At 40.8% G+C, this 24,363-nt stretch overlaps 1 protein-coding gene across 1 annotated transcript in view; it reads right to left on the bottom strand.

Annotated features, from left to right (window-relative positions):
- Positions 1-23,137, bottom strand: part of STK10 (serine/threonine kinase 10) — an 89,028-nt gene extending 65,891 nt beyond the window's left edge. The window contains exon 1 of the mRNA XM_081942166.1: positions 22,492-23,137. Coding sequence (XP_081798292.1) covers positions 22,492-22,647 — 156 coding nt within the window. The 5' untranslated portion in view covers positions 22,648-23,137. The remainder of the gene's footprint in view (positions 1-22,491) is intronic.
- Between the last annotated feature and the right edge of the window lie 1,226 nt (positions 23,138-24,363).

The following is a 24,363-nucleotide window of genomic DNA, read 5'->3' as shown; positions in this document are numbered from 1 at the left end:
CTTCATTCATATATTATGGGATTTCTGTGTTTTTGGTGGTACTTTGGTACCTATATACATACTGTATATATATAATCACAGTCAAAGACTCGGTTATGCTACTAGTATGCAGGTTAAATATAATTCTTTTGTATTTTAATTTCTTTTGAAACTTAACAAAGTTTTATTTTAAAAAAGTAACCACATATTTTTAGCAAATGTAAGAGAAAGGATGTTTGTGAGAATTTAGCTGCAAATTGCTAAAGATTTGCCTGCCTCTCTGGCACAACTCACCTTAGCAGAAGGCTGTCTTGTGAACTGTATGACACTGTGCTAACTGTTGCTTGTGTACGTCGCCCCGAGTCCCTGTGGGGAGAGGGGGCGACTAATAAGTTTAAATAAATAAATAAATAAATAAATAAATAAATAAATAACTGAACAATTTGGTGAGCTGTTATTAACAAACTTTCACTTGTGAGAAACTGTGAGCCTCTTATAAGAGCTGTGGCTCTTTCCTTTCTGTGGTTTACATAGTTTGCTTTCAGAGAACTCTTAGGAAAAGCTTCCTTTGAGACTGAACTTGCTGGAAATCATCCACAACATAAGAACGTAACGTAAGGGTAAGAGAAGAAGCCCTATACTGTGTTTGGGGTGCAACCTGGCTTCTCCAAGTTAAATCTGAACTCAGAAAGTGATGAAAATTTTCAGCTTATTGAAGTGATCTAATGAATTACCTGCATGATTAGATTTGATAGTCGCTCTGGTCAGACATGACTTCCTCTTCTGTGCCAAGTAGAAATACATTCTATTGACCACTTGTCTGCAAACTCAGTAATTTGTACTTAAAATAAGACACTGACATAAATGTGTTTTTAAAACCTACTTGCTCAATATGCCACCTTTACAAAGAGACTGTTCTGATTTTCCGTTTATGAATTGTAAAGTACTGCGTTATCAAGAGACAGAGATGCAAGTTGGGTAACAAACATGAGTCTTTAAGTACTGTCTTTCATCTCTAGATTCTGTTGAATGACATCCTGCCCTCTCCAGCCAGTATGGCAAATGGTCAGATATAACAGCAATTGATAACCAACCTGGTAAATTAAGCACAGGACTAGCTGGGGAGTTTCAAGGTCAGCTTCATCCATAGAACACAGTGGACAGCCTTGGGTCAATCACTGTCAACCTCACCAATGTCACAACACAACTGACTTGGGGGAAAATGCAGAAAAGAATTCTCTTTGTATAACCTTGAGTTCAAGGAAGGAATCCAAGATATAAATCAAATCAAATAAGTCTTTAACACTTGTGACTCAAAGTTAGGAATTTTTGCCTTGAACTAAAGCGGAGTTCAGGGCTAGAGATACAACATTTTCTTTTCTCATTTGTTTCCTGAAATACACTAAAAAGGATTGAAATGGTCATTTTTCCCCATATTATTCTTTACTCATTTAAATTCTCTTTGCTGCACTAAGAACATTACATGCATTGTGAATAGTTCTGCTTATTCCTAACATTTACTCATAAAATTAGCAAATTTAGTACGTTTATTAAATGTCAATATATGACTTGGTATATACCCTTAAAACTTGAATTATACACATGCAAACCCCACACATATATGAAGCAATTAGTAATACATGAAGGCCCTCTAAGAAACACAGGATCTCTTAATTCTGTCAGTAAAGTAAGTCAACAAAAATAAATTCAGAACTAAAAAAAGTATCAATATGATAATAAAATGTGTTTTCTTGACAAGGCTTTTCTATATGACAAATGGAAATTTATATGCAACAATGAAAAGAAAAAAATGGAAGGAAAGAGAAGTGGAGAGATGAAGCGAGAGAGGGAAGTGGGGTGGAGGAGAAGAGGGGAGAAAGGCTTGGGGAAGAGGAGAAGGAAGGAGACAGAAGAAGAGGGAAACAGAGAGGGAAGTGGAGGGGAGGAGAAGAGAAAGGGAAGGAGAAGGGAGAAGAGGAGAGAGGAGAGGAAAAGGGAGGAGATGGAAGTAGGGAGGGGAGAAAGAGAGAGGGAAGGAGAGGGAAGTGGAGGGGAGGAGAAGAGAAAGGGAAGGAGAAGGGAGAAGAGGAGAGAGGAGAGGAAAAGGGAGGAGATGGAAGTAGGGAGGGGAGAAGGAGAGAGGGAAGGAGAGGGAAGTGGAGGGGAGGAGAAGAGAAAGGGAAGGAGAGGGGAGAAGAGGAGAGAGGAGAGGAAAAGGGAGGAGAGGGAAGTAGGGAGGGGAGAAGGAGAGAGGGAAGGAGAGGGAAGTGGAGGGGAGGAGAAGAGAAAGGGAAGGAGAGGGGAGAAGAGGAGTGAAAAAGGGAGGAGAGGGAAGTAGGGAGGGGAGAAGGAGAGAGGGAAGGAGAGGGAAGTGGAGGGGAGGAGAAGAGAAAGGGAAGGAGAGGGGAGAAGAGGAAAGAAAAAGGGAGGAGAGGGAAGTAGGGAGGGGAGAAGGAGAGAGGGAAGGAGAGGGAAGTGGAGGGGAGGAGAAGAGAAAGGGAAGGAGAGGGGAGAAGAGGAGAGAGGAGAGGAAAAGGGAGGAGAGGGAAGTAGGGAGGGGAGAAGGAGAGAGGGAAGGAGAGGGAAGTGGAGGGGAGAAGGAAAGGGAGGGAAGGAGAAGGGAAGAGATGGACTGTCATTGTAAAATTGAAAGTGTGATGTATTATAAAGGAAAATATATAACAAAAACATTAAAAAAAATAAACTACTAGAATGATCATTTGTCTAATATTATACCCATTAAAACTTTGGAATATGAAAAAAAAGACTTTTCTACATGTTCTAGATTTAAGAAAAAGAGCTGAACAAAACAGGAAAAAAACAGGAAGAGTCATTGCATAAATGGTTTTCCTTTAGAGCAATATGCACTTTTATTTTCTGACATAGCATGACTACCAACGGTTTCTACTTTTTCGAAACTTATTGTTTTATCTACTAATAGACTCATAATTTTAAGAACTGAAGGTTTGAACAAGCTAAGGCAAACTTCTATATTCTTTCACACATTTCGCGTACAAGAATTATATTGGTCATATATTCTAAATGGATTACATATTATTAAAAACATTGGGAGGACTAAAGAATAACAATACATTAACTTACTCCATGTCATTCTGAAAAAGAAACAATTTCATTGAATTTTGACTATTTACCATTGCTATTGGCTTTCAGTGGCATCAGGTATGGATTTCTTCAAGAGGACCTGCCCTCCTGAAATATTGCATCCAGTTTTGGTTATCATGTTACAAAAAAAGATGCTAAGACTCTAGAAAGAGTACAGAGAAGAGCAACAAATATGATTAGGGGCTGGAGGCTAAAACATATGAGATGAACAGTTTGCAGGAACTGAATATGTTTAGTCTAACAAAGAGAAGGACTAGGGGTGACATGATAATATTTGAGGAGCTGTCACAGGGAAGAGGGGGTCATCCCGTTCTCCAAAGCCCTTGAAGGCAGGACAAGAAGTAACAGATGGACATAACAAGGAAAGATCCAACCAAGAACTAAAGAGAAATGTTCTGACAATCAGAACAATTAATCAGTGGATATCTCAACTTGGTCTTCTGGTTGTTGAGCCAGAATTCAAACGGGCATATTTTTTGCTTGGATGTATTAGAGGCATTGAAGGATGTACGACAAGTGCAAGTGCACAAAGTTTATTTCAACAATGCATAAAGACCATTGTACAACAACTGTAATAAAGATTTATACTATACAGTCACAGATACTACAGATCCCACAGTAGTATCCTGGGTCACATATATTTGCCTTCATCTCTAGTTTCACATGAACCTGACTTTAGATATCAACCATGCCCAGTCTTTTGGTACACCAGCCTCTTAGAGGCCAACTAACAGCACTGACTTTTAAAAATCTAGGAAACTACTAGAACTGCAAACACACTTCTGACGTTTAGACAAAAACAGTGAGGCGGCTTCAGTTTTGGCTGCTTTTCTTTTCTGTATTATAGTCAGAACTTCTGGCCTATGTTCAGGAAGGACAAAGGATCTGGATTCCACAACACTAGGGGGTAAGTGGATAGGAATTAGCTTTTCTCACTATTAAAGGGGGAAATCAATCCACACATCCTGCCAAAACCCTCTCTCCATTCCCCCCCAGCCCCACCTCTCTCTTTTATAGATATTTATACATGCATATAAAGAGAGAGAGAGAGAGAGAGAGAGAGAGAGAGAGAGAGAGATGTTGCAACAGAAACAATTATACATTGAACAATAGCAGCGGAAATTACAAAATCCCTTTTCAGCTTTACTCAGTAACTAGAGGGGCCTTGCTGTTCATCTTTCAGAGGATGTGAAACAATGATTCAGGAAAACAAAACTTGTATTTAGAACACTAATAGCTCTAGGACAGTGGTTCTCAACCTTCCCAATGCCGTGACCCTTTAATACAGTTCCTCATGTTGTGGTGACCCCCAACCATAAAATTATTTTCGTTACTACTTCATAACTGTAATTTTGCTACTGTTATGAATCGTAATGTAAAATATCTGATATGCAGGATGTATTTTCATTATTACAAATTGAACATAATTAAAGCATAGTGATTAATCTGCCAATCTTGGTTTGGGAGAAGATCAGCCAGGCAGTTCGTGGTTTACATGAGTTTCACTTTGTTAATTTTACTTTTTTTACATTCCGTTCCCCCCACACTCCCACCCAGTTTTTTTCTTTCTTTTTTCTTTCTTTCTTTCTTTCTTCTTTCCTTCTTTCTTTCCATTCCCCCCTCCCTTTTCTTCTTTCTTTCTTTCTTTCCATTCCCCCCTCCCTTTTCTTCTTTCTTTCTTTCCATTCCTCCTTCCTTTTTCTTTTCTTTCTTTCTTTCCATTCCCCCCTCCCTTTTCTTCTTTCTTTCTTTCCATTCCCCCCTCCCTTTTCTTCTTTCTTTCTTTCTTTCTTTCCATTCCCCCTCCCTTTTCCTTCTTTCTTTCCATTCCTCCTTCCCTTTTCTTTTCTTTCTTTCTTTCCATTCCCCCCTCCCTTTTCTTCTTTCTTTCTTTCCATTCCCCCTCCCTTTTCTTCTTTCTTTCTTTCTTTCTTTCTTTCTTTCTTTCTTTCCATTCCCCCCTCCCTTTTCTTCTTTCTTTCTTTCCATTCCCCCCTCCCTTTTCTTCTTTCTTTCTTTCTTTCTTTCCATTCCTCCTTCCCTTTTCTTCTTTCTTTCTTTCTTTCTTTCTTTTCATTCCCACTCCCTTTTCTTCTTTCTTTCTTTCTTTCTTTCTTTCTTTTCATTCCCACTCCCTTTTCTTCTTTCTTTCTTTCTTTCTTTCTTTCTTTTCATTCCTCCCTCCTTCCCTTTTCTCCCTCTCTCTCTCTCTCTCTCTCTCTCTCTCTCTCTCTCTCTCTCTCTCTCTCTCTCTCTTAAACACAGATTAAGAATTTGCCCTTTAAATGGGATTTTAAATGGAGGCCTAAGCTACATCGAACTGTGCTTCCATCCCGAGTGGAATTCCTCGGGACAGAAGGAATGGGTGGGTGGGGCCTGTCCTCCCCTCCGGCCTCTCCTGCCACCCTTTCCCGGGGGCCAAAAAGCCTCTGAGCTCAGTTTAGCCTGCAGGACAGGACAGGTGGTGAGGGCGGCAAAGGCAGCGTACAGGCCCAAGGTGGCTTGAATCCCGGCATGCACCTTCCTGGGTGAGAGCTTGTCCCACCGGCTAAAGTGGGTGGCCCAACTGCTCCGCCAGTCTCCTGCTCTCCAGGCGCATTTGAGCCCCTGTGCAGGCAGCTGGGCTGAAGCGGCACCACCAACTGCGCTCGCTTCGGATGTCCGTCGGAACCGAGGCTGATCAGCCACCCAGAAGAACCCGTCTCTCTCCCCCTTCAGCGCCTCGGCCTTTCCCTGGTGTGGAGACCAGGCGGGGCGGCGTCTGGGTTGCGCCCAGAGCCGGGAGGAGGCTGCTTCGCCACCCGGCGTTCTTCATGCACCTGCAGCTGCAGGACGTGCTCCTGAGCATGGGCGACGCTGGTGGAGGTGAATGGCCTTAGGCGACCCCTGTGAAAGGGTCATTCGACTCCCAAAGGGGTCGCGGCCCACAGTTCTAGGAAGATGAGACCAAAATCCTATATTCACAATCTCCCAGTTTCTACCCAATATTCTATTTTTCCATCACCACCAAGTAAAAAGACAGGTATAAAGAGTGTAGAATAGTAATTAGGAATTTTACATGAATGAATTTTTGGATTAGTAATTAGGAATTTTACATGAATGAGTAATTCTGAATTACTAAACATGCCACATATCTTTGGAGAATCGCTCAAGTTTCTCTTTTGTTCTCTTTTGTTTGTTATAATATGCATATGTTGAGGACAAAGCTAATATTAGGTCAGCAGCAATCTCACATTCATTTACCATTGTGGTGCTGCCCCTTAACATCATAATTCAGAATGGTGATATAAAACATGGGAACCCACTATCTCTGGGGTATCAAACTCGTGGCCCGCAAGCGGGATGCGTCACACGCTGGCCACGCCCATCCCCGGTTTAGCAAAGGGGAAAAAAGTCACAATACATCATGTGACGATGATGTGATGACGCAAGTTTGACACCCCTGAACGATCTGCTTAATTCATGAGGACGCTGGAATGAACCAAGTCAGAATTCCAATAATTTCACATTCCCTTAAATAAGCCAAACAAAGGATTCTCAGGGCAATATGAAATATGATGGTTTCTGCCAAGCAGTTTCCTCTGTATCAAAGTCACGCAATGTAGTAATACATTATTAAAGTGAAACATAGAGGTTCCCGGTGCGTTCTTTTTTCTCCCCAGTTTGAAACGTTGAGTTCCATTTTTGAAGGGAGAGAGGCTTAAATAAAAACAAGGTATGAGTTTGCTCAGAGTTTTGGTATCGGTGATGTGAAACATTCTTACAGTTTTCAATGGTCCTGTGTTGGGCATCGCACACACTACTTGTGCAGTCAGCTGGCAACAAAGACATCAAGTTGAATACTGTTTCAATTATAGAAATATGTAGCAATGTGGCAAGCTTTCTTGTTAAAGTCTTCAGTCAGATGTATGGCGTTTTCAAATCTTGTGTTTACTCAGTTTACTACACAAAAACTTTGTAGACTTTTGTGGTGAACTGAAAACACCTGCCTGAAGATTGTGAGTGGATGAAGAAAACCATTAACCATTATGATTAAATAATTATCAACAGCATTTTGAAGAACTTTAAATCCCACTTGTTTGTTGCTTTTGTCTAATGGGCTTTAAACAGCCCTTGGTATCCCCCCCCCCCCAGTTAAAAATAAAGGAATGTTTTATTCAAAAATCAATTCTTAGCCACATGCCTATTGTGAACAGCCTGGAAAATGAAGCAACTTTTTCTTCTCTCCTCCTATCTGAAACCTGCAAAAATATTATAGCAGTTCAGTCTTATGGAGAGCATTTTTCACTTGATTTCAGAAACCTATAGACGTATTGCAAATGCAGGAGGTGATTGCCCAATTACCACAAATATTGACTGCCTAATGCCCAATGAATTATAAAAACCAACTGTTCTGTTTTAAGAAAAATTATTAGAAGAGCCAACTTTCATATTAAGTGAATGTGAATGGCTCTTACATTCCTACCCAGCATAGCTATTACCATGGGACTTCTGATCCTAACACATCTGGAGGGTGTAAGTATGTTTGTTGTTTGTTTAACAAATTTTATAGCTGCCCATCTCACAAAGGCAATTTTGAATGGCACGCAACAATCGGATAGGTTGGGGAATGTTGCACTAAATAGTCAGCACTAATCCCCCAGGAACTCATCATGTTTCAACAGGCTACTGAGAATCTATACTAGTTCTTTCAAAAAAGGAGTAGAATGGTAAGTATCATTCATTACTGGAAGGAGCACATGTAAGTTTTTCAAACAACTAAAGATAAACATGAAAATAAATTCATTTTCAGACTAGCTAAGGCATTGCTACCAGAGTAGTTTCTCATTAAGTATATTGATGGGCCTGCTCTGGTCAAATCAGGGAACAATGCCCATCTAACATTGCACAAAACTTAAAATCATTACATCAGTTGTCAAGATTTATGGTCCTGAAGCTATGTCTACATAGATTTCCTCTCACTCTAGTCAGTAATAACTGGTTCTCAAAATTGTCAATCAAATTCTGATTCAAAATAATGCCAATGAGGGATACACACATCATGAAAATAATTCTTAAGACTTTAAGAAGACTTTGAAGAAATATGCATGGCTGTGCCTGTCATTAAAGAGTCCAGCTTTTTGCAGGCTTCTGAATAAGCTGAAAACTTCAAATATTCCACTTGTTAAAGTTATACATCATGTGGCTATTAAAGCAGCACCACCAAATTTTTTCAGAGTTGTGTAAAAGGATGGCTCTTTTTTATATATAACAGGGAGGTGGTTTGCTCACACATTAACCAAGTCTGGAGTGCATTTTCAGCATAATTTCAAAATGAGCACATCTCTTAAGAGGCATGATTTCGAAGCAAAAATTATTTTGCATTTATGAGAACCAGTCTCAGTATCCACTGGGGGGAAATATCTATCATGTATTTTTATGGGTTGCTTGGTGATTCATAATTTCTTATCTTTATCTTTGTCCTGGAGACCCATGTATATATCATCTTATTGCTCAGGAAATGTAGACAAGTGGTAGGGAATTTCCTTGGCCATGACTTGTTATTGGTCTTTATTTACAAATATGGCACTACATTAAAGCAATAGATATGCATAAGGCAGACTTAACCATTTTATACTTTCCTGCTCAAGATTTTAGAATTTATTACTTTGTCTCACAATATGGGTTTGGTTGTGTTTGTATCACTAATTAAATTTATGACCTGCAATAAAACTGCAATAAAGCACTTACTTGCTCCACGTTTGGTATATATATGATTTTTCAATCTTAAAGGTTCAGTTACTTAGAGCACATAATATCGTGTTGCAAAACAGACTATTCCTACCCCTCTTCATTTTTAAAAGTGTCCTGACTGTTCCAACAGCTTTCATTAGGTATAAAATCACAATGTAACTTAGATATAAAGGGTTAAAAGTTCCATCTTCCAACAGCAGTTGTCAAGTTTCTTCATCCTTTTGCTTAATAAACAGAATGTTCTCACCCAGAATCAGATCATAACTTTGAATGTTTACATTTACAGTTGAAGCAAGAAGAGGGATTCCGAAGTTAAGGATTTCGTCAAGAGCAATACGGAGACTGTCACTAATAATTAAGAAAACCTGTGTTTTTGTCACATGATAAAAGCATGGGGTGGATGTGGAAAACTACATAAGATAAAACAATAGAAGGAATTACAACCTAGCTTTTTGATAGTAAAGAAACATATTTTAGTAGGTTTTGGCTTCTTGGTTACTTGGAACAATTTGGTCACCTAGCAGTAACTGTAAGAACACAGTACGTGTAAGTGTAAGAACACAGAGATGGTACATACATTGAACAGGCAAAGAATGGTTACTTATAGAAATTTCTTGGTAAATCCCAAGAGATATATCAGAATAGGAGCATTCAGAAGAAGCCAATCCTACTGCGGAAGGGAGCCACATATTTTCTGTTAATATGCCAATCAAAATGTGTTCTGGTGAGGAACAGAAACTGTCCATTAATGTGAAGAGGGGAAAAAAAGGAAGAGTTGCAATCCAACTGAATTGCCCAAGGTGGAAGACTTGTCTAGATGCCAGTAAAAGAAGAAAGAATATTGAAAAATGCAGAAGTACTAAAGCTGGATTGCACAAGAATCCAGGTGCAGGGTCAAAACATGTTCTTCCCCCTCCCCTCTACCCATGCCTTCCTTCTGAATTGTCACATGATTTATAGTACATCTGTCCAGGAAGGAAGCTCTGCTTTAAAAGATTCTTCCTAAAATGCCAAAGGCAAGACGCCCATGTGGAGGTTAAAATATGTAAACTTACAGCTCCTCCGACTATTTGCAGTCACACATCTAATGTGGTAAAATCATTTTTTACAATATACAATAGCAGAGTTGGAAGGGACCTTGGAGGTCTTCTAGTCCAACCCTCTGCCTAGGCAGGAAACCCTATACTGTTTCGGACAAATGGCTATCCAACATCATCTTAAAGACTTCCAGTGTTGGGGCATTCACAACTTCTGGAGGCAAGCTGTTCCACTGATTAACTGTTCTGTCAGGAAATTTCTCCTCAGTTCTAAGTTGCTTCTCTCCATGATTATTTTCTCCCCATTGCTTCTTGTTCTACCCTCAGGTGCCTTGGAGAATAGTTTTACTTCCTCTTCTTTGTGGCAACCCCTGAGATATTGGAACACTGCTATCATGTCTCCCCTAGTCCTTCTTTTCATTAAACTAGACATACCCAGTTCCTGCAACCGTTCTTCATATGTTTTAGTCTCCAGTCTCTTAATCATCTTTGTTGCTCTTCTCTGCACTCTTTCTAGAATCTCCACATTTTTTCTACATCATGGTGACCAAAACTGAATGCAGTATTCCAAGTGTGGCCTTACCAAGGCATTATAAAGTGGTATTAACACTTAACGTGATCTTGATTCTATCCCTATGTTTATGTAGCCTAGAACTGTGTTGGCTCTTTTGGCAGCTGCTGCACACTGCTGGCTCATATTTAAATGGTTGTCCACTAGAACTCCAAGATCCCTTTCACAGTTACTACTACTGAGCAAGGTATCATCTATACTGTACCTGTGCATTCCGTTTTTGTTGCCTAAATGTAGAACCTTACTCTTTTCACCATTGAATTTCATTTTATTAGATAGTGCCCAATGTTCAAGTTTGTCAAGATGTATCTTAAGCCTATCTTCTGGAGTGTTGGCTATTCCTGCCATCTTGGTGTCATCTGCAAATTTGATGAGTTCCCCATTTATTCTCTCATCAGTATTGCAGGCTAACTCTATCTACAGCCAAGAATTCAAACCTGACCGGCTCAAGATTTACTCAGCCTTCCATGGTCATAATACGAGGCCCCAGACTGTTGGCAGCAATATGCTGACTCTGTAAACCACTTAGCGAGTGATGTAAAGCACTATAAAGCAGTATCTAAGTCTACGTGCTATTGTTATTGCTATACTATGATATAATTTAACCAGGTCGGGAAATATAACCTACCATTTTCCCCCAGAATATAATAATAATGCTTTCATAGATAAACTCAACTACAATGGCATTAATCTCTTGTTATTATTGTTTTATTTATTTATAGTACAAGATCAATATAAAAAAATATAACAATACAATGATAGATCAAACATAAATCAACAATAAACTTGTTCAGGAAAACCTGAAACAATAAGTAGTGTGAAAGAGGCACCACATGACTTTTACAATCCATGACTATTTTTAGAAATTTGGCAACCCTTTTGGAAATGGTTGAAATTTGGTCCCTTAGCAGGAAAGCAGTGACCGCCTGCTCAGAAGAACAATTAAGATTTCTAACCATTGTCCTTTCCTCCAGTTGGCCTCTGGGGATAGTTCAAGGAGCGATGATTAGAACTCTGGTTCTATCTGCCTGAAGATATAGATCTCAAATCTCCCATTTGTGATTAGCTGTGGCTTTGTCAGGCCAAGGGGCAACTAATGCAACTATTGCAGGGAAGGAACGTCAAAAATAGGTCAAATCAGGACTTAAACCAGAGTACATAACTCTTACAATTACACTGCAAGAATGGAACTGTGTAAATTCCACTCCATCTAGTTATACATTTACATGTTTAGTTGTTAGAATTGTACTTTTCTTACAGAAATAAATGAGAAAATAACCAGAACATTGAGTCAAATTGTCTTTGTGTTTAGTCAGCTACCATACTTTCCTTTTGCTGAATGTCTGTAGATTTTCAATCATTCAGGTTATAGTTGTCGCAAAGGTGCTTCTTTTTCTTCAAAAGGCAGCTGGACTGCTTTTTTCCTTGAGGAAGAAGAAAACATTTTGCTTCTCATTCAAGAAGCTTCATCAGTTCTGATGGTGGGGGGATGGAATGGAAGGATAGATTCTTATAGGATGGGGGAGAGAGAATGGAAGGATTGCATTTCTTTGTGGTCATCTGATCATTAGCTCTCTCTCTAAGAGCTGTTGAGGCCACTTGGGAGTTTATCTGTGCTCCCAAGGTCACCTGAATCAGGGTGCAATTGTCTGTGGAATCTTCTAGGAATTGCTGCAAGAGCTGCATTGTGGACAGGCGATAAGTGGTGTCTTATTACTCCCTCTCTCTCCTCCTCTGCCCATGTGGCCTCAACAGCTCTCAGAGATAGTGTTGATGACCAGATGATGCAAAGAAATACAATCCTTCCATTCCCCTCCATCCCCTCCCCAGTCCACTTGCCTTTTGAAGAAAAAAGCACCTTTTGAGTTTCTCTTGTTGATTTAGACCACTCGACATGTTTTTACAATTGTTAAGTCATAAGAAGCATAGAATGAAAAGTCTTCCCAAATGTACTCCAGACTCAAGATTATCATTGGGCCTCCAAACACAATCGTGAGCAACGGAAGCTACAAACCAGAACTGCTTCTGACAAATTGGCTGCACTGCACTATCAAAGAAGCACTTTAAGTAAAATTATCAAGGGAAGGGGGGTAGAATTTCTTGTGTCCCCCGCAAAAAAACAATGGTTCTTGCCTTTGCTGTTGCTTTGTGGGGAGAAGAAACACTGTGAAGTGTGGGTTGTCCATTCACTTCAAGGATTGCTGGGATCAAATCCAATCCCTTTATTATAGTCTTTGACCAGCTTTTTCAGTATTGTAAAAAGAGAAATAGTTTGGTATAACAATTTGTTATTGAGGAAAACATGATAGGACAATTAAATGACATATCGTATCTAATTAAAGGTCAGGAGTGTAATACATAGAGGGATCAGTTACCTGCTCCAATCTACTGCATCATTGCACTTAATAATAAGTTGCTGTCATGTTAAGTGTTATGACTAAATCCTTCCAAATACCACAAATTTCCTAATTACAAAATGTTAATGAAGTGTTCTGGTTTTGCTTTTTCTCCAATGGACTGTAGGGAGGTTTTGGTGTGACAAATACTGAGCTACCCTCTACTTTTATTTATGCATTAAATTAATAAACTGCTTTTCTTTAGAATTCAAGGTGGCTTCCATTGAAATGTCATGTGATTCACCCAGCCACAGTAGATCAAGGCAGACTGGGCTGACAGACAGTAACTAACTTAAAGCTGAAATTCCATGGTTGAAGGTGGATTTCAACTTGGATTCCCCAGTCCTAGTCCAGCATCTTAAAAATAGCACACTAACTCTCAGTCTGAAGATGAACAGCCTAGGAAAGCTGTAACAAAATAGTACTGCACCACACGTATGTAGATTAGCACAACCTACCAAAATACAGTTACTCCCAGCACGGAATGGATTCATTTGTTTATTGTGCATGTTCTTGCAAGCCATTTGAGCTCCATCCAATCGTCATGCTAGCCTGATAAATCTGTGAAGTTACCGGGAGTCAATCTGAAGACTTCATCTATTTAAAATCAGGTAGTAGGACTACCTAGGGAGTAGGAGGGATGGTAGTGATCATCCTGGATTATTGAGGCATCACATAAATAGCAGTGACTGGCAATGCTCACCATGACTGTCATCTTGTGAATGAATATGCCCTCCTGGTAGCAATTTTATGAGAATTTCCATGTCCTCAAAGTTCCAAATATGTTCATTGGCCCAGATGATTAATGAATTAGTGCAGAGGCCAGGCAGATTAGGTATGATTCCTAGAAACAGTCACAGGCAACCTCCCTTTAAGAACCAATTTGAGTTGTAGAGACTAAACCCAATCTGCATTTTTGGCAGTCTTATGAAAACTATTAGCCACTGCCTTTTTCCAGGACTGTTTTTGAACCCCCCCCCCACGTCATATATGGACGGTCAGTCATAAAGGCAGCAATTTCATGGTTCCAGCAGCATACTTTGATGTTATAGTCCTGAGGAGAGTTCTAGTAGGACAGCTGCAACTTGCTTCATTATCTAGATCAAATTGCCAGCAAACTTCCCTCAATTGTATATTATCTACATTTTTTATATGTAAACATGTTGCCTTTCCTTTATTGTTCAGAGCCAGAAAATATCCAGGAGTATAAGTAAAGAAAACATGGTTTATCAAAATGTTTTCTTTCCCCAGCCCTGCAAAAACAAGATGCTCAGAATTAAACCCATGTTATGCTAAATAGAACACAGGATATATCTGGATGTTAGCAATCTTTTCCCCAGGAACTGCAAAGAAAATATGTGTGTATTTACATTTCTGGGAGTGGAATGATGAAGATTTAAAGGCATTCCCTCTCCCTCTGTTGACAGCCTAGTTAAAAAAAGTGGGGGAGAGATGACTATAACAATTATTAACACTTCCTAAGAATCTAGTTAAAGTTTCTGCAATTTATATCTTCCTTGTTGCAATTATGTCCAGTTCCATTAATGAAATACTGAAATGCATAGTCTGTCATGCTTCTGTTACTCCTGACATTTCCAATAATATTCTTCTTAGTCCATTCAAATAATCCAGCAAAAGGAAATGTTTTTCTTCATTGTTTGATGAAGAATTCTGAATTATAACTGTTCTATTTGGAAGCAATCAAATTCCTATACTGTTAATCCCAGGAAACATGGCATGAATATACTTTATTTTCTCAAGCATAAAGTGACACCACAGCCAAGATGCTGATCTCAGAGAATGGGAGGTTCAAAGAAGAGAAAGGAAAAGCTGCAGTCTCCTTACAGGAAAAGCATCTGGAGCTTCTCAAAAAGTAGAATTATGAAATATTTGGGTTTGCATCTCAACTGTTTGAATGACAAGGATATTTCTGTGTTCAGTGCCAGATGCAGATGGCAAATACAAATAAGTTTAAATTACAGCAAGACAACAGCCATCTGAAATTGGAGGTTAAAGGATGTCTAAAATTGAGCAGAACGGTTTTAAAACGCCTCTCAACCACGTATACGGGACAAAAAAAAAGAATAAAAAGGGAAAATAATCAGCAGGAAGTTACTTCAGTACATTGTTTATTGGAGGAACCTAAAGACACACAGATCACTGTGTCGAAAACACATCCTGTCCCCTATCCTGCCACAGTCAGATTATCAAGGGTGTTGGTGTCCTCCCTGATATCACTGCACTCCAGAGCTGAGCAATTCACCAGAGACACAGACGGTGCACAATTATTTTCTACCTCTGAGACAATTCTTTCACGGGAGACATTCACGTTCAAAATGTTTGAAATACTGCTGGAGTTTAAACCTGGCTCAGAATCAAACTGTGATGGCAATACAACATAATCGTGCGATCCTTGTATCGGTTTTCTTTCTGCTACTTGTTCTCAACTTTGTTACAGTTTAACAGATTGTCCTGCAGTTTACACAAGTGGTCAATTTTATTTGGAGAGTTTAATCCGAGCATCTGTTCCTTGGAAGGAGAGTTTTAAGAAATGGACAAGCTACTCAAGCATTCTGAGTAGCTTGGCCAAGAATATATTTTTTTAAATTCTGCTGAAATTAACCTTCATAATCCATTTTTCCCTTGCCTGTTCACATGGTTCCACCAACAGAAGACTAAAAAGTTTTGCCCATCTTCTTTAGTTTCAGAACATTTATTTATTGAGGGTAGAATGGGAAAATATGGGCAGCTATTAATAGCACCATTTTTTTTTTTTGCGGAAGCTTCTGCCAATTCAGTATATTCCACAAGTGCCAAGAAACTCTCAGAATTCCTAATCAGTATGATGAGTAGGAGTTCAGGTGGCAAATTTTGACAATTGTAATCTAATATGTCAAGTATTCAATTTATCTTGAACTTTGTTGAACATTTTTTCCCTACCAATAGGAATCACTAATGTAGAATGGGTGACAGGAAACTGAAAAGAACAATAGAGTCAAAACATAGGTTTTTTTTGTTTTGTTTTTTTTGCTTAATGATAAAAGAAAAACCTGACTCCAAATTGATACTTTCAATAATCGGGGGACGGGGAGAGATACTCTTCCAAGTTATTTCAAACTATAAACCAATGGTTTAAAAACCAACATCAAAGCCAGCTAACTCAAGTAAAGATCCTCAAAAGTGTTTTAAAGTATCTTCTAGAGCCATGATGTCGAACCTATGGCACATGTGCCACAGGTGGCATACTGAGCCCTCTCTGTGAGCATGTAAGCCGTCGTCCCAGCTAAGCTCCACTGAGCATGTGCATGCGCCTCCCACCAGTCAGCTGATTTTTGGGTCTCTGCTGCGTATGCACAGAGGGCAGGGTGCATGCGGGAGGTGCGCACACATGCATAGAGGGTGGGGGGAGCGTGGCACGCCCCCCACATCATTTTTTGTCCCAGGTGGCTTCAGGGAGGCCTGCGAGGCCCAAAGTGGCCACCGGGATGTCACATGTGCATGCGTGGGCGGGTAGGGGAGCACGTGGGTGTCGCATGTGCATTGCATTATGGGTGTGGGCACGCACGTGCATGGGACAGAAAGCTTAGCCATCGCTGTTCTAGAGTCATCCAACCATTATTATGATAAAAATATCAGCACTGTAATAAAGGCAGGTTTTATATTGCCTAATTGTCTTTTTGCACCTTCAAGTTAGTTTTTGATTCCTGACAACTGCCTGGACATTTCCCTGCAGTTTTCCTGGCAAGATTTCAGAAGTGGTTTGCTATTGCCTGCTTCTTAGGACTGTGACTGGCACAAGGTCCCCCAGCTGCTTTTTGCCTAAAGCAGAACAAGCACTCACAGCCTCTTGGTTTCTAACTTGACATCTTAACCACTACAGCAAACTGGATCTCTCAATAATAACTGGTGACACAAAAGGATAGTACACTAGTGACAATCCTGTCTATGGGGAAAGTAATACAACGTATACAATTTTGTGTATACGTTTGACAGAATGCCAGCCAATGGCTTGCAAAGAAAGCAAAAAAGTAATAATAATCTGATAGCCAGTACACACTTTATATTTTAAATACTGTTTTATAGTAACAAAGACTGTTTAAAATGATGTTATAGGCATCTGAGTATTCTGCAACCCTTAGACACCCACATAATATGTCTTGCAGTCCTGCCTACCAAAGTGAGATGTACAGAACTATGAAATATTTATTCCTTGGAAGACTGTGCCATCACAGAATTTTGAGCTGATTTTGGACTGAATTAACAAAAGTAAACTGAAAAAAATTAACTGACTATATTTCCGGACATCATAATCATGTCTTTTATAATCCTTATGATAAAATTTCCTCAAATGTATCTTTTTTGATATTTCCACTACAATCTGATTATTGCCTACATGATATCTAAGTTCCAGAAAACAGATCAATGCTCTAAACCAGGGGTGTCAAAGTCAATTTCATTGAAGGCCGCATCAGGCTTGTGTTTGACCTCACGAGGGTTTGGCCAAGGTAGGCGTGGCCAGATCTACATCACTCTTGTCAGGGGCGCCTGTGGCATCCTGAGCACTCTGCCAGCAAAAACAGGCTCCAAAACTCAGTTTTCACTGGCAAAGAGTTTCAGGAGGCCGTGGGAGCTGAAGATGGTGCTCGGGAGCCCATTTCCGCTGGTAGAAGCACCGCGGGTTGGTCTTTGCTGTTTCCAAGGGCAGCTTCACGGGCCAGATCTAAGTATCCTGGATCTGGCCCTCGGGCCTTGAGTTTGACACCCGTGCTCTAACCCCTTGGTGTCTTCTTCCTAGTCACTCTCTTCAAAATCAGTTGTCTCCCACCGAATACCAAGAATTGACCACTTCTAGTCAAGAAATAAAACTCCATTTTTAAAGAGTCTTTTGAAAAGGATTATATTAGCATGCATCTTGATAAGATCTGATCCCTTGAAAGAAGAAACTTTAATTAAATGGCATTTTACAATGAACATTCTTTACTATCAAATTCTGCTCATTTCCTATTTAATAATAAGCACTTATTGTCTTGGCAGAATCTATTTGTGAAATAAGAGATGTGTTTCTTTGGATAAATTTCCTCTTAATAGCCAGATATGAGAAGAATGAAGCTGGAAGCTCTCTTTGTAAGATAGTTGAGTTACAAATTCTAGGGCCATTATATCATTCTTTATTTTTCTAGAAAGGATAATATTGTTTTCAGAAAGTCAATGTACGTAGTCCAACTTCTTCAATTTAAATCTACTGCATTGAGGCCCTATCAACTAGGCCAGTGCTTCTCACTGCCCCCCCCCCCCCCAGCCTCCCATGGAATTCTAACCTCAGCATATCAAGAAGGCTGAAGTAGATAGTAGTAGACCAACAATTATTTTCAATGCATATTGGTAACCCCCCACCCCCAAAAGAGGGCAGGGTGATGATCATATAAGAGACAAGCCAATTTCCATTATTTCAGCCATCAGGTTCTGAAGCCTCCCAGTGCAATGGAAAAGGCGGCATGATTTCCCCCCCCTACATGTTAACAGAATGATTTTCTAAGATAACTATTGTTTAAAATTTATTATAGCTACCCACTCCAGGCAGCTTACAAATACAAAAAAAACACACACACATACAGTAAAAAGGTTAAAAACATCATACCACACAGGCAGCCCGGACTAAACCAGTGCATTAACAAGCCAGACCAAGTTCCGCACAAATACATCAATCTCAGACTTGAAACCAAAGCCAGATCTTAAGAGCTTTTTTGGAACCCCAGGAGAGAGGACATTGTCTATCCCTGTGGTGGGAACCTGTCCAGAGGGCAGTGGTTGTCTGTAAGATGACCATATTTAATAGAGGGGATCTCATTCTGCTGGAACATACCTCCCGATAAAAAAAGCTGGAGAAAGGCAGACTCTCAAAATACCATGAAGGTAATGACGGACAGCTTATACTGAACCCAAATGATCATCAATGCACTTCACATAGCAACAATCACACATACCAAGAAGCTCTTGTTACTGCTTTTGCTGTTACATTTTGTACCAGTTGTAGCTTCTAGATGCTCTTCAAAGGCATTCCCATGCTAAACACATTGCAACCATCAAAAGTAACCAGGGCCTTAATAACTGTCTGAAGGGCCTCCTGGTCAAGGAAGGGGCACAACTGCTACACAAAATCAACCTTTGCAAAGAGCCTCCCAACTGTAGCTGCAATAGTTGCAAGTCAAGAAGGACATATGCACCAGTATGGAATGGGAAGTATAACCCCATCCGAGACCAATAATGGAAATGTCCTTGACCCGGGGTGGGGGGGGGCGGGGTGGAGGGGGTGGGACAAATAGGCACAGCCATTCAGTCTTGTTAAGATTTGAGTTGAAGTACCGGTATGTTCTGCCCCTTGCATCTGCAGAGCCTCCAGACATTGGGTCAGCACAAAGATAGCTTCACCTACCCAGCCCAGTATTGAAATATACACTCGAATATCATCGGCATACTAATGCTTCTGAACAACCGATGATCTGGTTTCATGTATATGTTAAAAACAGGAGAAGGAAGAGAGCTTTGAGCCATTAGGCACCCTGGAAATGAATGGCTGCAGGGGTGGGCTTCAAAAAGTTTGGCAAGGGGTTCTCTGCCCGGTTGCTGGGTTGGTATGGCCTAGTTGGCCTCCTGCACTACGGCGGGGTGGGTGGGGGTGTTTTTGCCTTCCCCAGGCTTTTTTCAAGCCTCCCAGAGGGTGAAAATGCCCCTTCCCAGGCTCCGGGTCTGTTTCCGGCCTTCCCGAATTTCTGGTAGGCCCATTTTTTGCCCTCCCCGAGCCTCCGTTTGTGCCCTGCATTTACCTGCATCCAAAACAGGCTGTGTGGGGACTCCTGGGAGGGGATGAGTGGGGTGGGCCAGGAGTGAGATTTTGGGGTTCTCTGAACTGCACAATATCTTAGCTAGAGGTTCTCCCGAACCCTGCGAATCCCCTGCAGCCCATCCCTGAATGGCTGTGGATATGACTTCTCTCTCCTCCCCAGTCAACTATTGATCAGGCTTCTGCTTCAAAGCTCTTTTATCATCCAGTGCAATGGACAAGTTCTGCAGTGGTCCAGAACTTATTGTATCCTTTATAGAATAAATTAGATTCTCCATGTTTCTCCTATTCTATCTATCTGTTCTATCACCAAAGACAAAGATGTCATTTGTATCAGATAATTCAAGGAATAATGAAATCAGATCTGACTATTAACATCATAAGGCACCTAGTACAGCCTACAACACTTGACATGCTACATACGTACTTATCTTTGAATGATCCAAAAAGTGATCTTGACTGGACTTGAAAAAGCTACAAGTAACAACTCTCCAAATTTCAGTGTATGTCCATTGAAAGAGAATATAAGAAGTTATAAAAGGCCTCAAAAAACGTTAAAACTCCTTAGATTTCTCATTTTTCCACTATTGTGTTATCTCTTTTATAGTTAGATGCTATAAAATATATATACAATTTATATAATAAAGCTCCTTGCTGTTTTTCATAACCAGAGCAAGCAGCTTTATCTATACAAATGAATTTATCCTTTTCAACAAACCCATCTATTGATAATTACGCCAGTTAAGACTACTACAGTTTACAATACTTCCAAATAGCTGTACCATCATTTCAGGCATTGGAAGACTTTTTTTTTTGCCTCCACTATTCAAACATGTGCAATGCTTTTATTTAGCAGCAGCTTATAATTTATCAAACTTCTGATCTGCATCTTTGATGGAGGATGGAAGCTAATGAACCTTCTCAACTCATTCTTTTGCACTTCTAGTGGCCATGTGAATAATTCTTATAATGTAGCTAGAACATATATCAATCATGAGTTCAGACAGCACCCATCTCAAATATTCTGAGCAGAAATATTGGAGAAGAATATTTAGCCTGCAGCGATTACTGCATTCAGCTGTTTTCAAGTCTTTTCCTATGCCTATTGTTTAAGAATTTGATGTCAGTATAATACAGTATCTATGCAGAAATCATGCCTGATTCTCAGTTATAATTTTCCAAAGAGACCTAGAAAAACTGAGCATTTCCAAACCATGTTAACCATTTCCACAGTGTAACCACTTATTTTGTGTTGGGCATAATAAGTTCAGAAATCCAAACTACTTCTTTTCATTACTAAACTGTTAACTGTTCTTGAGCCTTACTTTTATATCCCTTAGTTTGCTTCTCCAATTATCCCCCAGGCAGCATGACCAAAATGGAGATTACAGCCTATGAGAAGTGATGCCTAGCTGCATCTGTGCATCGATTCACCTGTTTATCAATTTATTAGAGCATTCCCTATCCTTAGGAATTCCCAGCAGTATGACTAATTCTGATACAGTAGATGCATTCCCCAGACAACAAGAGGACCACTCAACATAGGAGCTGGTCTTGCAAGCATCTTCCCTTGGACAATGAGTCTTGCCATTTTCTTGGCAGTTTCTATCCATAATTATTAATTGGATTTGCACAGCTGCATTTGAATATCCCAAAACATTTATATAATAAAAATGGAAGATAAGATAATGTTAAAACCAACAAATGAAGACAATCAGAACAGAGAGAGAAGAAAAACGCCTGTTAACTTTTCTCTCTTCCATTGACCATCTTTTAAAACAGACGTTTCTATTTCATACTTTTGGGATGGCCCACGTGTGATTCTCTAGATATTTGTTGAGCTGCAACTTTGACCATCCCTCATAATTCATTTATAGTGGCTAGAGTGATGTAACGAAAGGGAACAAACCTTGATGTCGCTTGATTAGATATATGGGGCTGAAACTTATTTTGAGGCCTATGTTGCAAAACGAATCTAATACAAAAGGGGAGACAGTTAACTATGAATACAGAGAAAAAACATTAAACTGAAAGGCTCTTCCAGATCTGGACAGCCTCCTTAATTTGAGATTATACCACATCTTTATAATTTAGAAGACATAATTACACATGTAGTTGAATAAATAAAGTACAGAGCCATCCAGAAAGAGAATGCAAAATTTCCAATCCCCAGTTATTATATCAAATCAATCTTACTACAAGTGTGGGAAAAGTACAAATTTAGACATTCTCCCACACTAATATCACTTCTACAAAGTATAAAAAAATCATCTGCAACTCTTAGGGAAATTTATTTTAGAATTACAGATTTGGCCGACATATTACACTAACCCCTAATGTGGTTTACTTCATTTACACGCACTGCATTGTACTCAGCCACTGTAATTTATAGACCATGGTTTATTGCTCAGTGGCTTGTTATGGCTTGGAACCACTTCCTCTGTCCTGAGTAGCTTGACAAGTGGCAATCCTAAATTGAATAACTAAATAGAAAAACTACAATTATAATATGATACGGAATGGGGCATTTCCTAAACTATCACGAGAACCACTAAATGTAATTGATTTAAAACATGTATAAAATAATAAATAAAGTTCTGTTGGTTTGGCACCTTAAGCCCATCCTGCTGAACTTGCACTCCAGAAGAGAATCTTCTTTTACGTTAGGTACCTGAATAAGCTTTTCTATCTTACAACTGAGCACACCCACCTCCCTCATCTTCTCCACTTAGGGATTCCTCCTCTTCCTTCGGGTCCCCCGCTTCTCCGACAACCCCCCCCCAAATATCCCGTCTCCATCCTCCTGCTCACCTTGTACACTTTGCCGAAGGCGCCGTCGCCCAGCTCTCCCACGATCTCCCACACGTCGTTGGGATCCAAATCCCGGCGCACGTGCTCGTATTCTTTGGATCGCCGCTTCTCAAAGTTAGAGAGGCGCAAGATGCGCCGGAAATTCGCGAAGGCCATGGCAGCGCCCAAAGTTGAGCTCCGAGATTCTCACCATCGACGTGTCCAAGAGAAGCCAACGGAAAAAGAAGCGACTTCCCCGTAGGCAAAAAAGAAAAAAGAAACCGGCCCAGCCTGGAAGGGACTAAACTTTCTCGAAGCCTAACGGCAGAAGGAGAACTTCCGAGGAAGAACCCGAGCCAGTTCCGCCCAGTCGGTGCTTTTTATACGGGACTTCGGAGGAAGAGAAAGTCCAAAGGATGCTTCTCCGCCGGTTCCTCCGCCAAACGTGGGACGCCCCCACTGCCCGGGCTATCTCGGGGCGGGGGAAATGGCTCCAACTGCAACCGGCCAGCGGGCGAAATGAGCGCTCCGGCGTGGTAGGAGGGGCAAAGGGAGCGACCCAGCCAGCCGAGCCCTTAAGACTTTGGGAGCGACGCTTCACCTGCTAAGTCGGACGGCAGCCAACACCTCCGGCCTCTCTGGCCGGCCCCGCCCCTCTCCGCCGGGACACCTTCCAGTTCGTGCAGCTCCGCCCCAGCACGCGTTCCGCTGAGCTGCTCCCCCGCGCGGGTCGCGTCAGAGCGGGGTGAGCCCGCCCCGGGTCTTCCTGCGCGGACCGCCTTTCCGCGACCCCCTTCCACAACCATGGCCCGTTCCTCCTCCTCCTCCTCCTCGTCTTCAAGAAACTGGGGGGGGGTATTTGGAGACTTTGCGATTTCTTCAGCCCTTGACCTGGTTAAGTTTGGCGGGACAAAACCGTAGTCAGATGAACGGGGACGGCCCAATACCCGGGTAGCTTCTTCCGCGTCCGAGAGGCTTTCCTTCCCAAATAGAGCTGCTGAAGAATCCGGGGAAGGATTTTAAGGTCCTAATATTAAAGAGCCGGTGTTTTGCCCTCGGAGCGGTGAAGGGGATGGGGGAATAAGGGAAATTAACCATGCCTTTGAATGTGATTTTCTGAAAATTGTCAGGCTGAGTTGGGATAGAGAGGGGGTGAGTAAGACACGATTTCCTGAATTGCTCAGAGAAAATAATGGTTGTCTAGGACAGCCCAGGGGCTTTAAATAACAGAAGGTGGGAAATGCCTGTCAGTAAGACTGTTGCAAGAAGAGTAGTAGGTGCTCTCCAGTGCCTTATAAACTAGATTAGCAAGTTATACAAACCCAGCTTGTGGTCCAATTTGGTGTGGCCAATGTAGAAAACTGGATCAAGCAAACCATAATAAGTTTTTTTAAACTGATTACTTCATTATGTAATTACTAATTTTCTGTGCATCTATGTATGTGTGTAAGGGACGCGGTGGCTCAGTGGCTAAGATGCTGAGCTTGTCGATCAGAAAGGTCGGCAGTTTGAGGTTCAAATCTCTAGCATCGCATAATGGAGTGCGCTCCCGTTACTTGTCCCAGCTTCTGTCAACCTAGCACTTTGAAAGCATGTGAAAATGCAAGTAGAAAAATAGGAACAACCTTTGGTGGGAAGGTAACAGCATTCCATGCGCCTTTGGTGTTTATTCATACCGGCCACATTACCACAGAGACGTCTCCGGACAACGCTGGCTCTTTGGCTTTGAAACAGAGGTAAGCACTGCCCCCTAGAGTCAGGAACGACTAGCACATATTATGAGAGGAACCTTTACTTTTACCTATGTATGTGTGCACTATCTATAGTTAATAAAAGGGCAAAATAGATAAGAAGTACAGATTTAACAAGAATTAAATACCAAAAAGAAAAATG

Source organism: Natrix helvetica (genome assembly GCF_964273705.1).
Source record: "Natrix helvetica genome assembly, chromosome: 1".
Lineage (NCBI taxonomy): Eukaryota > Metazoa > Chordata > Lepidosauria > Squamata > Natricidae > Natrix > Natrix helvetica.
This window is presented reverse-complemented; position numbering and strand designations above follow the sequence as displayed.